This window comes from Canis lupus, chromosome 12 (genome assembly GCF_003254725.2).
Source record: "Canis lupus dingo isolate Sandy chromosome 12, ASM325472v2, whole genome shotgun sequence".
Lineage (NCBI taxonomy): Eukaryota > Metazoa > Chordata > Mammalia > Carnivora > Canidae > Canis > Canis lupus.
Window position 1 is genome coordinate 3,653,035 of NC_064254.1, and position 15,669 is coordinate 3,668,703.

General features: G+C 44.3%; 1 protein-coding gene across 3 annotated transcripts in view; it reads right to left on the bottom strand.

Moving 5' to 3' along the window:
* Nucleotides 1-972: 972 nt before the first annotated feature.
* NUDT3 (nudix hydrolase 3) overlaps nt 973-15,669 on the bottom strand; it is a 127,574-nt gene continuing 112,877 nt past the window's right edge. For all 3 annotated transcript variants that reach the window (XM_025418477.3, XM_049092032.1, XM_025418476.3), the window contains exons 4-5: nt 12,528-12,612; nt 973-9,364 (exon numbers count right to left, since the gene is read on the bottom strand). In XM_025418477.3, coding sequence (XP_025274262.1) covers nt 9,186-9,364; nt 12,528-12,612 — 264 coding nt within the window. In that variant the 3' untranslated portion in view covers nt 973-9,185. The remainder of the gene's footprint in view (nt 9,365-12,527; nt 12,613-15,669) is intronic.

The following is a 15,669-nucleotide window of genomic DNA, read 5'->3' on the forward strand; positions in this document are numbered from 1 at the left end:
TGCTGATGCCGCCAGATTCCCAGGGAGGCCAGCCTGCCTCAGTGGATGGACAGGCTTACGTGATTGTGATACGCTGTTTACTCCTGCTTCTCTGTCCCTCTCTTCGTTCCCAGGTTCATTCACCCCCAGTCCAAATCACCTCATGTATGGGATATCATAAGCTTCCAAACCACTTCTCTCCAACCTTTCCTGCTGCCTCCTCCTCAAACATGGTTGTTATTACAGGACTATTTTTATCTTGTTCAAGAATGCTTCACGTGTATGAAGCCAAATTCCCTGGCCTGGCTTTTGCTGTCTTCCATAATTTAGCCTCATCATGCTTTCTTTTTCATGACAGCTCAAAATGCTCCTCGTCTGTCTCCCAGGTCACTCAGTGTCGCTCTCTCACCGATGGTACCCTGCCTTCTCTGCCTGCAAGTTCCTATCACTACACATCTTCAAAACACGGTCCCCGCCCATCAGCATCCCCCACCAAAGTCATTGGAAAGGATGGGAGACAAGGTTCTTGAAATAAAGGTTTCCTGACCCTACCACGTCCACCTCTTGCTCCCACACAGGAAAGCGACACCCTGCTGTGCTCTTGTATTGTCTTGTATGTGGCTCACCTCTGTCCCTTTCATGTCCCTTTGGGCTCTTAGGAAAGCCTCGCTGGCTTAGGGGGAGAGGCCCTCTCAGCGCTGGGCACTGGCAGTCCACCCAAGAAATCTCCCCGGGCACCTTCAGCAGTGCTGGCAAGCGGAGACAAAACGCGGAGTTTCACTGCCTGCCACGGGCTTCTCCAATTCACTTCTCACTTGAAGTCCCCAGACAGCACATCTTCCACAGGCACCTCTGACTTCCAGAGCAACTCTCAAGACCTCGGCAGAAAGTGTGTGTGTGTGTGTGTGTTGGGGGGGGGGGTTGTCAAATCAAAACCAGACTGATGTGAAAGGCTCAAGGAAAACCTCAAGAAAGAAGAGACACTAAGCAAGGTTGTGTGTGAAATACTGGTTTTTATTGGTTGGCACAAGATTACAACCTACAATTCCAATGCCCTTCCCTCCCACACAGTTCAAATGGAAGGAAACTGATGAACACATAGAAAGGAACAGCACGCTCACAGGATTAAGCATTTGTTTTTATAAAAAGGAGTGGGATATGGGAATGGTGGAACCTTAGGGAAAATACCAAAGCTCTATCCAGACTCTATCCAGACCGTTGCTGGCACCACAGAAGCAGACACCTTAGTACAGGAGAATTGCTACATACAACTGGCCTATTATGGAGGGGAAAGTGGACTCCCATCAGCTGTGCTCCTGGCTGGACTGTTTCCTTTTCTTTTCAGCCCTTCCTCCACAGCCCTGATTGTCCCCACAGGAAAGCGAGGCATGAAGGAAGCCTAAAAACACCCGCCTTGAGAAGAGGAAACAAGAAAATTCAGTTTTGGCTGCCTTCTCTGGACCAAATTCCACTGCCCTTAACTCAAAATGGCACTATGTGGGTCTTCCTACGAGAAGATACAGGGGAAGAGGCCAGGCCTGGGCAGGTGGCCCCAAGTGGGCAGGAAGGAAAACTGGAACTTTCCATGCAATACCAAGCAAGGCTGTTTTGGAAACAAAAAATGGAAAATAAGTCCCTACAGCCATGGGTTGGAAGCTTCAAAGTCCTGGAGTGCATTTGGATTGGGCTAAGGGTGATATTATTCCAAACCCCAGTTTCAAGCTGCAGCATCAGGTCGCAAGAGGTAAAAGGACCATAACCAACTCCTTCCATACAAGTGCTGTCCCTCAGTTTCCTCAGTTTTGTTGAGCTCACGGGGGTTATTTCTGCCAACCTTGCCAAGGATATGAATACTCAGCCCATTGGGTGTTCCACTTTCTACCCTTTCTAACAAACAGGAGGCACACCGCCTACGCAGGTGATACACATACACTCACTCTGTAGAATGGTCACCAAAGGACTCCGGTGACCTAATGACAGGAAGGGTAAGTCGTCTGCTTTTCTAGGCAGCCCTGATGGAAGGGGACAACAGCAGACTTCTGGTAGGATCAAAACAGTCTGGTTAGAGCATGTGGGTTCCCCCAGGGGACTGGTCCCTGGGGGCATGGGCCCCCAGCTCTTATCTCACTTCTGGAGACATTATCAGACTTGATGTTTTAAGACTCAGCTAAAATGTATGAGCACTAGGGGGAAGGGACAAAGACGATGTCCTCTGGGGAAAAAAGTCAAAACATTTTAGCTACATGCCTCAATTTAGGGGGGTTCTCTGGAAATACCAGTTGAACTCGGCCAAAGGGAGACTGCATCTGGACAATACACTTGCAAAAGGGGAGGAAGCACATCTAGTTCATCTGTTTCAGAACTGGAATGGTCCCAGGGATTTTCACCTTTCGGATGCTGATGGTAGATGAGTGACGTGGAGGGAATCACAGTGAGGAAATCCCTTAAAAAAAAAAAAAAACAACAACAAAACCCTCAGACTGTTTAGAGGCCACATCCTACAGCCCAGCAAACGGAGCTGGGGCCTCAGTGCCTCCTCAGAGATCATCTTCTACCAATGTCATTGTAGAGGAGGGGAGGTAAGGTCCTTGAAATGAAGGTGGGGTTGGCCAGAGCAAATTTAAACATGCTATGAACCGGCTTCCATATTCTCTCTGATACACTTGGGTAGGCTAGAGCCACTTGCTTTATTTTTACAACAGTTCCCAACATCCTCAAATGCTCCTGACTTCCTTAAGCACATGGCAAACTGGCAGCTATCTTTCCTTCTTAGGAACTAACTAAATTTTACTTATTCTAACCATCTGCCTTTTCTTGGATAAACTAGTTTGAAAGTTTTCAGACCACAAAATAATAAAAACAGACCTGATGTGAAAAAACTGCACCACATACTGTTATAGAGTGGACCAAGTGTTTTACTAACCACTAAACACAACCGTGTGCTGCTGGGCCCTGGACTCACTCATGCATCTGTGTCCCGAGCAAAACATCTATGTCCATTTGTAGGTGGGAGTGACAGGGGGAGGTTCTCAGGGGCTAAACAAAACACCTGAAGCAAATGAGATTTTGGAGAGGAAGGTCCCCTTGGATTCTGAGCAAAAAATGCATAAGCTATGTGAGAAGCAGCAAAAGGGAAGGTCTGTCTGCAGGCTGTGGCTTCAATGGCTGCCATTCCCATTGGAGCTTCACGTTCTTGGGAGGAATACAAGCTGCCCACTTGCCTGAGCAAAGGCCCTTGAAGTCCTCCCTTCATTTCAATGCCTTGGAAGTTCTCCAAAACCTAACTTCAGATCTGTTCCCTGTGGAGGCTGTATGTGGGACAGACCCTTCTGGTTTGTGGGTGTCTTGACTATCAGCCTCTACCTTCCTAGGCACAAGTCATTATCTGTTACGCCGCTGGATCTTTAGATAATTTGTTAGTGATACATTTTCCCCAACAAAGAGGTTAGAGGCCAAGGTTTAACCCTGAAAAGCTTTTTTTCTCTCCCCCACAACGGGACAATAAAGAGCGTGACAGAGGCTACCATTTTCAAGTTGGGATTTATAGACAATCTCACTGGAAAAGTGGTTTCCTGAAGGTGGCACTTCACCCCATACTGGGGGTGGGGGCTGGGACATACAGTCTCAAGGCTGAGCACTGGGATTTAGCCATCTTGCTATTTCCCTAAGGAGGCCCAAAGACTTCCAATTTTGATCTAAATGCCTGATTGGGCCCTCAAGCCCACAACAATTTTACTAAATTGTCAAAATGTTCTCTGAAAGGTATACCCCAAAGATAACTTCCACAGGCAGTAGGCGATTTGGCAGGTAATTGTTCCAGAACCAGAATTTATGTTCCTTAAGTCAATGAATACAGTCTTCACATCTGGCCTGGCTGCAAAGTGTGTGGAAGGATGGGTAGCACATCAAAATGGTGAACTTGGAAAGTAACAATGCTACCGATTTTGTATCTTTTAAAGCCAACCTCCAGGGTTTTAGACACTTTTGGTGTTCTAGGGACCTCTTTGTGGGATTAAGAACTGAGACTGTAAACCAAAGGAAACCTAGAATTATTAAACAACTGATTGGTGGAGGAACAGAAGAAATGCCTGTCTACCTTTTAGATATTAATCTTGCTTTTTTTGTCGAAAGGCACTTTCTTCTCCAGCAGAATCCTTCCTGGTGTGAATTCTGAGTTAATGTAGCATCCCTCTGAGCTCCCCTTCAAGTGGACCGTCTCATTTTTTCAGACAACTAAAGCTCCATAAATCTTCACTATAAACAAAGCTTCAGGGGAGAGACATGCTTTTTCCACTTAGAAAGCTTCATATTGCAGACTCATAATCATGTGACTGTAGCCTCAGCTCAAGGAGCATGTCCAAATCCAACCAAATGGCATTCTTTCTTTGTTTGTTTGTTAATTTTTTAAGGGGACTAAGAGGACAAACTATTTGATGAATCTGAAGGTGAGAGGTATCATTTTCTCAAATGTTCTGATTAGGCTTCTCACATCCCCGAAAGGTTATCAGCTATGGCCAAAATGTGCAGCTGCCTTTGTAGGGGCAGAAGTAGAAGGCTTCTGGCCTTTAAAGGAGAGCCTAAAATCTTCAGCTTGCCAGGGACTGTGGTGATCTCAAGCCACCTAATCAACAGACAACAGTAGCTTTTATGGACTGCAGCCAATGCTTCCCAATTTACCACCTGAACATCTCAAGTGTCTCACTGCTTTAGGTGACATCTAAAGTGACATGGAAAAAACAGCTCTTCCAGGATGGCGAGGTCTCTGTTGCAAGGCTCACTCCCAAGAGGACAGAAGCTGGCCCTGGGCTGCTTTCCGGCCTATTCCAAGTGAAATGGGTGCCCGGATGGACCAGGGATGAGGTCACTAACATGGATAACTGCACAGCCTGGAAGCCCCACCACCCCCACCCTCTACCCCCCCGCCTTGAGGAAATGGGTTCCTCTCCAGCAGGGCTCAGAAGGAAAGACTGTCGCCTCAACTGGGCAGTATGACCCATGTAGCTTCAGGTCTGACCTCTTAGAGTTTCAAGAATAAGAACCACAGGGGCTGTTGCACTATTTCATCACCATTAGATAGTTTCACCCCAGAGCCTCTTGAGCAAACATGCCTCCTATTTGTTATAAACCCGTGTGGTATTTTCTCAAATGCAGATGGAACAGGACGAGGCTTGATCATCAGTTACAGCTAATCTCCATTTCCCTTAAAGCAAAAATTCGGCCCTCTGTGACTTCTCCAGGTAGTTCTTCTTATTCTAAATTTCCTCTCAACTAGTCTGGACTTCAAGAATAATTCAGGAATACTCAAATTCACACAGTTGTGGCAAAGATCCCGCTGTGATTATTAAATCCTTTTTGGGAACCAAAAGAAATGTAGCTTGGGCTATGCTGTTTTAAAAAAAGATCAGGTGGGGAGACCAGCAGAGGCATTACTCCAGCACTAAGTGGAAATGACAAGCACATCCAGCACGACATGTGAGCTGCACATCCGGATCTAGCAGAAGACACATTACTCCTTGGAAGAGAGGTTTGGAGTTGGGGGGCTGCTCCAATGAGCACTGCATGTGGGCAAGAGAAAGGGGAAGGAAGAGGAAGAATGGTTCTGTGTGGACATTTTTTTCTTCTTTTCAAAACAAAAGGTGATTTTTTTTTTCTAAGCTAGTCAAGGGACCTTATGTGGACTGACTCCTAACATCAAAACAGAAAATATGTGTAACGAAGGAACTTGACTGTATAGCAACGTGTTTACAAAACTGCTGCAGGACTCCCAGAGGGCAGTAGCCTGCTCTCCTCCCTAGAGCCTGCGAGAGGCAAGGCCTAGAGCTAGAGTGCACTGTATCCGGCCACGCAGAGGGTGGAAATCCTGCAGTGAAGCCACCTTCCAGGCCTTCTGTGGCCTCACAGGGGTGTTACTTCCATACTCTTTGATCCCTCCAGATGGCCTCAGCTCAGACTCAGCAGTGCGGGAGCCTTTTCTATGCAGGGCAGATGGGGCAGCAGACACTTGTAAAAACAAAACTGTCAATTTGTTAACTTTTCCATCCTGCTAGTTTAGCTACAAGAAAGATCAAGATTCCTATTTCATGTGCTACACCATTCTGGAAGGCTACAAAAAGTCGAATAGAGCTGACTCCTGGTAGTCCTTTCTCTTTCTTTCTTTCTCTCTCTCTCTCTCTCTCACACATACACACACACACAGTCCTGGTCCCAAAAGACGGCATGACCTCACTGATGCATTCCCAGTGGCTGCAAATTGATAAACTAAAAACAAAGTTTCATTTAAAAATATCCAATGCTATCTTTCTCTATTCTGAGCATGTTGGACTGTGATGGGCACCCTAGAAATAAACAGAATCCAGGACAGGCAAATTCACTGTGAGAAAGAAACTTTATGGGCAGCCCCAGTGGCGCAGTGGTTTAAGCGCCGCCTGCAGCCTGGGGCGTGATCCTGGGGACACAGGATTGAGTCCCACTTCGGGCTCCCTGCGTGGAGCCTACTTCTCCCTCCACCTGTGTCTCTGTCTTTCTCTGTGTTGCACATGGATAAATAATTAAAAAAAAAAAAGAAACTTTTTATCTGCCCTGTACCCCAGAAGCTGTTTGTGTCAAGCCTGAATAAGGGGAGTACTTGCAGAACTCATGGTAAATCGGTGTCAAAGAAATACTCCGCAAGTGGGATCATTTTTGTGCTTTCTTCCATTTCTCCTTGCTTTCTTTGGGGAAGCATATAATGGCTACCGCAACCGTGGTCTAAGTAATCCATCACAAAAGGGCGATGACTACACATCAGTGAAGATAGCCATGGTGTTATGGTGCCAGGGAGGGAAAAACACCAATCCCCACTCATCAGGATCCCAGTGCAACAGAAAATAGCACCAGTTTCAACAATTCTGGCGTTGGACAAAGCCTCTTTTTGTCAGTTAAGAAAGCATCCGCACAATCTCCCCAGTTAACTGCATTAATAGGATCCATTCATGTCACTGAAAAATACTTCTTGGCACAGTTCACTTTCCTGACCCAAGACGCCAACATCAATCCAAACTGGACTCGGTGGGGAATGTGTTGTGACACCAGCCCAGTAAAAACATCTTTAGATCATGAAAAAATGCACGAATTACTATTAACACTGCACTTCTCTTTTTAGGAGCACTGCCTGTTTTCCTGCAAAGTACTTTTGAAACAGATCGTAAAGGTAGAATTGAGCTGGAAGGATGTGTTTTTTGGATACTTAGTGCTTGGTTGAATTTATTACATTTTCTCCTTTACTCCTATGGACAGAAACTCCAAATGCTCTCAACTGGGCAACAAGCAGCAGGATGTTTGTTTCTGAGCAGGACATGCGAACAGTGGGCTGGTATTTAGACTCCAGTCCCATGTGCTGTTCCTGTCCACTGAGACCCTACTTGGGACAAATTCCTTTCCCAGAGGTAGGACAGTAACCTAAGGAAGCTGTGGGCACTACTTGTTGGTTCTGTGTCTCAAGACTGGGAGAGAAGATGAAACACAGCAGACAGCAAGATTTAAAGTTCACCGCAAGATTCCCCCAAAATGTTAAACATTGAATGACACAGGCCTACGTCATGCATACACATACATCTTCTAGTGGGAGGGAAGAGCAAAAGCTTTTCAAAATTTGAGTATTTATTAGAATTTTTAAATAAAGAGAACCACAATCTTAATTTCACATCTTGGCTATGTTTTGACAAAGGAGATGCCACTCAGAGTACAGCAACAAACTCCTGCCCTAGCCAGGGACTGATCAGTGTCAAACCAACTGGCCCCAGCCCTCCATCTCAAGACCCTTTCCTGTTTACTTCCCAACTAAACAACACGACTGGCAAATGAAGCCAGCATGAAGCCTGTATCAAAAACCAACACGACAGTTGCTAGTGACCAATGCTTATGTCGCTACTCTACTAAACGACTGAGCATTTTCCCATACCACTTCTCAGCAGACATCGAGACCTTCTGCATCCCAGCAGGAGACAAACTAAGTATTTCTGAGCATGCTCCATGGTGCAATTCCAAGTGCTGTAGCATTACAAAGATAAGCAAACACCTGAATTTTCTTCCTGTGTACTTTTCAGGAACTTAACATGGTTACCCAGGATGGGGAAAGGACCATACGCACACACTTGCCAAGTACAAGTTGGATGCTTCAGCACAAGGACAATATCCAGCTCAGCACGGTGTAAGGCATGTATGCACAAGGAGAGGCCATTGTCGGTGACAAGGAGTATTATGGAAAAAATTCCCACCAGCAGGACAGAAACAGTGCTTGAAGCTCCAGTTTTTTAGATAGTAATCCCAAGAATCCAGTTCAAATCCCTACTGTCAACACGTAGGGAAGGAATTCAATTTCTACCACTGTTTCTCCAGGTCTGAGCTGAGGCCATTTGCTGGCTTGGTAATAAAAAGGGAAATAGGTTTCTTCCTGTTTCTTTCTTGGCATGGAAACACAGCTTTCAGGAGAGAAGGCCATGAGTCCTGGGACTGCTACGAAGGTAGCTACACTCTTTCCGTACCCTATGTAACTACAGTCAGTGACTGGGAAAAGGGAGGACAGGAAAGCTTACCTAAACACTAGCATCAAAAACAAAAAGGGAAGTTAACTGTGAGGCTCTCCATTTTAGAAACACCCGAATTTAAAAAACAAAACCTTGAAAAATTAAACAGCTAAATTCCTCTTCTAAAAGTCATTTATTTACATATTATATGCCCAGTATATAATGTGTAGATAAATGTATCCTATGGTGGAAGTGACCAACCTACTGGACTCAATAGAGCATTACAGGACAAATTCTTGAAAGGTTTCATCTCATATTGGTATCTTTTAATAAAAAAAATTAAAAATCAAAGAAAAAATGTCTGGCCAGGGCTGGGGTGAGACAAACAGGAACACTTCAGAATCCAAGCCAGAGGGAAGGCTGTTTGTCTCTTTAGACAATTGTAGGGGTGTGAAAAGGAAGGGAGCAATCATGCACAAAAGTACTTACAAATTACATACCCACCCCCCACCCCCTCCATAAAAAGAGAAGAAAAAGCCCACTTAACACCAAACAGCAACACCATCAAGAACCCCTTTCTCTGCTGCCCATCATGCCTTATTTGGAGAGGAGGCCTGTGAGGAGAGGTGAAAAGAGCAAGGGAGGGAAGATCTGCACTCCAGTCTAGTTCCAATTTCCATTCCTCTTACGCGAAGTCTTCAGTCATCTGATGCCTGGCATGGAGCTCTGGGAAGAAACCGAGTACGTGGTGGCCACGACCGGGGTGCCATTGTTGGCTGAGTAGCCTTGCCTCAATGTTTCAAAATACGACGCCTGCACTGGTTTGTGATACTGCAGCACTTTTATGGCATCTTCTATTTTAAACCATTCCCTCTTCCTTCCTGTGGGGGCAGAGAGAAAAAGAAATGAGGGCAAAAGGGAAGCAGTGGCATGATTCTAATCTTACAACTTGGGAGAAAGTGTCGATGAAAACAAGAAGGCAACATCATCAAGACTTTAAAACCGTGCATCATAAAGGTATTTTTCCTCACAAGAGTATATGTTTCAAATACCATACAGCTGCCAATGCCCAAGAAAGGAAGACATCTGAGAAGTGAACTGTGTGAAATCTGCCCTCCAGGGAGAACCACTGCTCCTGGTTTCCTCTTGAGTTCCTGCGCCTCTGAGCCTTGCCCGGCTTGTATGGCAACACCTGAAGCCCAGCCAGCACCCCCCATCTTCTGCATAAATCAACACAAGAGTGAGCTTCTAGAATTACTAGGATGGCTGCTTTATAATCAGTTACTTATTTTATTTTATTTATTTTATTTTATTTTATTTATTTTATTTATTTATTTTATTTTATTTTATTTTATATTTTTAAAGATTTTATTTATTTATCCATGAGAGACATAGAGAGACTCAGAGACACAGGCAGAGGGAGAAGCAAGCTCCATGTGGGGAGCCGGACTCGGGACTCAATCCCTGGAACTGGTGATCATGCCCTGAGCCGAAGGCAGATGCTCAACCACTGAGCCACCCAAGTGCCCTTTCAGTCTGTTTTCTTTCCTTTTCGTGTTTAAGATCCTTTATTTTTTTCTCTTATAATAAAAGATCATTGCTTAATACTGGGAAAATGGAAGAAAGTGTAAAGAATATGATTAACACAACATTAGAAACCAGAAATGACTACTCTCAATAGCTCTGTGCCTTTTCCTTTCATCACATTTGAAAAAAACACTGCACTGAACAGCTATAACTGGGATCATGCTTTCAGATGCTTTAAATCCCGAGAAGCTCTAATAAGAGTGTTGTGGTTAGAATCCTGGACACTGGAGCTAATATCCTGGGCTCCAATCATATTGGTCAGTTTGGGGCAAGTTACTGAACTAGGTACTGAGCTGTGCCCCACCTTCCTCATCTATAGAGATAATAAATAGTATCTATCTCACAAGTCTGTTGTGAGGATTAATTAATATGTAAGACATTTGAACCATATGTGGCCCATAGTACATGCTATGAGTCTGCTTATTATTATTATTCCTTCTTTCTATTTCACACTGTTTCTTAAGTGCTCTTCTAAGTTATAAAAAATATGAGGGGCGCCTGGATGGATCAGTCAGTTGAGCATCTGAATCTTGATTCTGGCTCAGGTCCTGATCTCAGGATTGTGAGATGGGGCTATGCACTGGGCAGATGGGGCCTGCTTAGGATTCTCTCTCCCCCTTTCCCTCCCCCATCCTCCCACTCCCCCAGCATACACACACTCTCTTAAAAAAAATAAAATAAAAAAGCTTTATGTGCTTTTTCTTTCTTTTCTTTTTTTCTAAAGATTTTATTTATTTATTCATGAGACACTAGAAAGAGGCAGAGACATAGGCAGAGGGAAGAGAAGCAGGCTCCATGCAGGAGCCCAATGTGGGACTTGAACCTAGAACTCCAGGATCATGTCCTGAGTCGAAGGCAGACTCTCAACTGCTGAGCCACCAAGGCGTCCCTGTTTTTTCTTTCTTTTAACCTCCCAGAAGATGCCTAGAACTGAGATATTAGGAATAAAACACTGAACTCGGAAGGCCTCGTGTTATATAATGCCAAACTGTTTTCCAGAGAGGCCATCCCAATGCACAGTCCTGCTTGTGTGTGCTGGAATGTCATTTTTACCACACCTGCCAGCACTGCTACCTTTTCTTTTGTCATTGCCAATTCTTTAGGTGAAACTGAGAACTTTTTAAATTTTCATTTCAAATTTATTTTCATGTAGCTTTAATTAGTGTGTATATATACATATGTGTGTGTGTGTGTATGTGTATATATATATGTCTGTACCCTGCTTTCTTCATTCACCAACACTGACTCATAAGCACTTTGCCATGGTAGATCAGTTTTCATAAGTACATGTTTAACAGTTGTGTAACAGTCCATCAGATGAATGTACTCCAGAACACTTATCCTTCACTGAGGCATCAAATGTTTGAGACCCAATTTCTACCTGAAAAGGGCTCATCTGCAGGAAGGCTCATAGGCTTATTCTCCATATTTTAGATTATTTCAATATTTCAATTCTTGGAAGTAGTATAAGGTGAAAGGCTTGCTGGATATTAATAGAGCAATGGTACCTTGAAAATTCATATCACAAGTGTGTGACTCCCGCCTGACAGAGTGCTCTGAGGACAGGGCCATGCCACATTCATCTCTGTCTCCTTTTTAAGTTTTAGCACTAGCTGTCAAGGAGTCTATTTTTAATAAACCCCTCTGAATTTGTTTACTTAAGCATATTGCATTCTTACCAGATACAAAGCTGTTAAAAGCTGAAGGGCCACAAAATGCCCAGATCAGCAGTGTGAGGGGCATGGTGGCAAAGCACATACACACAATAAAGGAAAAGGTTTTAGCAAATGGATTTTATCCCATTTGCCAATTCATAACCAGTTTTTAAATTAATATTAAACTTTTCTAGAATATACTTTCCTACAGAGGTAAAAGATTAAACATGAAATCATTGAGGTTTTTAGTTCTAAAGACACACACTCCGTAGTAATCTGAGAGAGCAAAGAGAGTGGCTCCTTAGGAGAAAGGGAGGGGCACACGAAGGGGAACACGGCTGAACTGGAAACTGCTCCCACTACTCTGTATCTACGAAAGGGCTCTGGAGAGAACAGCTCACCCCACCAGGTCAGCAGCTTTCTCCAACAATATGAATAAACGCCTGACAAGGAACAACCAAGATCCTGCTCTCAGCTGGGGTTTTGTGGCCAGCAGCAGCCCTAGCATGGTGGAAGATGGTCAGTATCTGCTGAGGAGGGTCCAATTTGACTTGGGAAACAACTGTTTTTATTTTTACACGACACGTTTCTATTTGTTGACCATGTACCCACCTTCAGCTTCCTTTAGGACACTGCAAAACACTAATTTTCATTAAGTTCAAAATGGACATGCTTCTTTCATTAAACATGTCCTTCTATGACTTCTTTTATCTGGCTCATTTCTGGTTCTGGGTCATGACCTATTGTGTGGCAAGGGCCCTGTGGTGAGGAGCATTGTGGAGGCTATCTGGGGACAACTTACCAATGTTAACTGAATCTTCCCAGTCTTCCAGCACTTCTGTGACAATGAGCACATAGACATACGTTCTGTGCTTCCTCTCCTGGTTCTGAAGGGCAAAGAGAGGACAGAGGAAGAGCTTTCCCTTAGAGAGCTGAGATTACTTAAGTGAAACACACTTTTAGCCATATGTCCAGAGAGCTCAGACACAGGCATTCCATTTACTCTGAGTCGTCTTATAGTCACACAGGGAAGAGCACCAGATGACCTATCTGAAACATGCTGCACTTGCATTTCAGGTTGCGCTCTTTGGCTGGCCTTCTAAAGCCCAAGCTTTAATCTCTTTTTTCTTTCCCCTCACAGGAAGGCTGTGAGAAGGAAGTTTGCGACCACTCAAGAAAAAGGCACCCAGTAAATGTAACTCGCTAAAACACAAGAAAGAGAGGAGGCTGTGGGTGGGTGGGTGTTCCAGTAATGCAAGCAAGCTCATTATCTCATGCATCTCCCCTACTAACCTTGCTCATCTTTATTTCCCCATTTCTCACTACCTTCCACTTTCCTCCAAACTTCTATCCCAGCCTACTTCACTTCGTTGTTTCTTCCGCCTTTCAAGATAGTTACTTGATCTTCTTTTTCCTTCAATCTTCTCTACACTTCATCTCCCCTCCTCAAATCTTGGGAGAAGAGGAAGAGAGGTGGGGATGGGATAAACCATCCAGGGATATCTTGTTTGTGCTTCATAGCCACCGCCTTTGCTGTAAATTAAAGGTCCGTGGCAGTGCTGTGTCAAGCAAATCTACTGGTGCAATCTTCTCAACAGCATTTGTTTACTTCGTGTCTGTCATTTTGATAATTCTCACAGTATTTCAAACTCTGTCATTATTATATTTGTTACGGTGATCTGTGATCAATCATTTTTGATGTTACTTTTTTTTAAGATTTATTTATTTATTCATTCCGAGAGAGAGAGAGAGAGAGAGAGAGAGAGAGAGAGGTGCAGGCAGAGACACAGGCAGAGAGAGAAGCAGGCCCCATGCAGGGAGCCCGATGCGGGACTCGATCCTGGGTCTCCAGAATCACGCCCTGGGCTGCAGGCGGCGCTAAAGCACTGCGCCACTGGGGCTGCCCTTGATGTTACTAATATAACTGTTTCCCAGTGCCACAAACGACACCTATATAAGACAGTGAAATTAACAAATAAATTCCACTGACCCATCTCTCCCTGTCATTCTCCCTATTCACTGAGAGACAACAAAATTAAGATTAGGTCAATTAGGGGTGCCTGAGTGGCCCAGTCAGCTAAGCATCTGCCTTTGGCTCAGGGCATGGTCTCAGGGTCCTAGGATGGAGCCCTGCCCTGAGCATGGGGCTCCCTGCTAAGTGGGAAGTGTGCTTCTCCAGCTCTCTCTTCCTCTCCCCTGCTTGTGCACTCTCAAATAAATAAATCTTTTTTTTTTAAGATTTTATTTATTTATTCACGAGAGGCACAGAGAGTGAGAGAGAGAGAGAGAGAGAGAGAGAGAGGCAGAAACATAGGCAGAGGGAGAAGCAGGCTCCCTTAGGGAGCCTGATGTAGGACTCGATCCTAGGACCCCAGGATCACGACCTGAGCCAAAGGTAGCTGCTCAACTACTGAGCCACCCAGGTGTCCCAAATAAATAAAATCTTAAAAAAATTATTAAAAAAGGATTAGACCACTTAATAACCCTACAGTGGCCTCTAAATGTTCAAGTGAGAGGAAGAGTTAGTTGCATGTCTCCTACTCTACTTTATTTTTTTTTTCTTCAAATTTTTATTTATTTATGATAGTCACACACACACACACAGAGAGAGAGAGAGGCAGAGACACAGGCAGAGGGAGAAGCAGGCTCCATGCACCGGGAGCCCGACGTGGGACTCGATCCCGGGTCTCCAGGATCACACCCTGGGCCAAAGGCAGGCGCCAAACCGCTGCGCCACCCAGGGATCCCTCCTACTCTACTTTAAATCAAAAGCTAGCAATGATTTTTTTTTTTTTTTTTTTTTTGCTAGCAATAATTAAGCTTAGCGAGGAAAGCATGCTGAAAGCCAAGATAGGCTGAAAGCTAGGCTGCTTGTGCCAGTTAGCCAAGACGAAAATGCAAAGGAAGAGTTCTTGAAGGAAATTAAAAGTTCTACTCCAGTGAACACATGCATGACAAGAAAGCGAAACAGGCTCACTGCTGATATAGAGATAGTCTGAGTGGTCTGGATAGAAGATCAAACCAGCCACAACATTCCCCTAAGGCAAAGGCTGGTCCAGAGCAAGGCCCTCATTCTCATCAATTCTGTGAAGGCTGCAAGAGGTGAGGACGCTGCAAGAGAAAAGTCTGAAGCTAACAGAGGTTGGTTTATGAGGCTTAAGGAAAGAAGCCATCTCTGTAACACAAAAGTTCAAGGGGAAGTGGCAAGTGCTGGTGGAGAAGCTGTAGCTTCCAGAAGATTCAGCTCAAATAATCCATGAAGTGGCTACATTAAACAACAGATTTTCAGTGTAGACAAAAGAACCTTATATTGGAAAAAAGTGCCACCTAAGACTTTCACAGAAAGGTCAGTGCCTGGCTTCAAAGCTTCAAAGGACAGTGACTCTCTGGTTAGAGGCAGCTGGTGATTTAAAGTTGAAGCCAATGCTCAATGAAAGTCCTAGTGTCCTCAAGAATTATGCTAAATTGACTCTGCTTGTGCTCTATAAATGGAACAAAGTCTGGATAATAGCACATCTGTTTCCAACATGGTTTACTGAATATTTAAAGCCTACTTTTGAGACCTCCTGCTCAGAAAAAGATTTCTTTCAAAATATTACTGCTCATTGACAGTCTACCTGGTCACCTAGGAGGTCTGATGAAGAGGGACAATGAAATTCATATTTTCATGCTTGCTAACACAACATCCATTTCACAGACTATGGATCATGGAGTCATTTCAACTTGCAAGTCTGATTATTTAAGAAATATATTTCATAAGACTACAGCTACCATAGATTGTGATTCCTCTGATGGATCTGGGCAAAGCAAACTGGAAACCTTCTAGAAAGGATTCACCACTCCAAATGCCATTAAAAACAGTGGTGATTCATGGAAAAAAGTAAAAAATATCAATACAAACAGGAGTTTGGAAGAAGTTGACCCAACTCTCATGAGGGACTTTG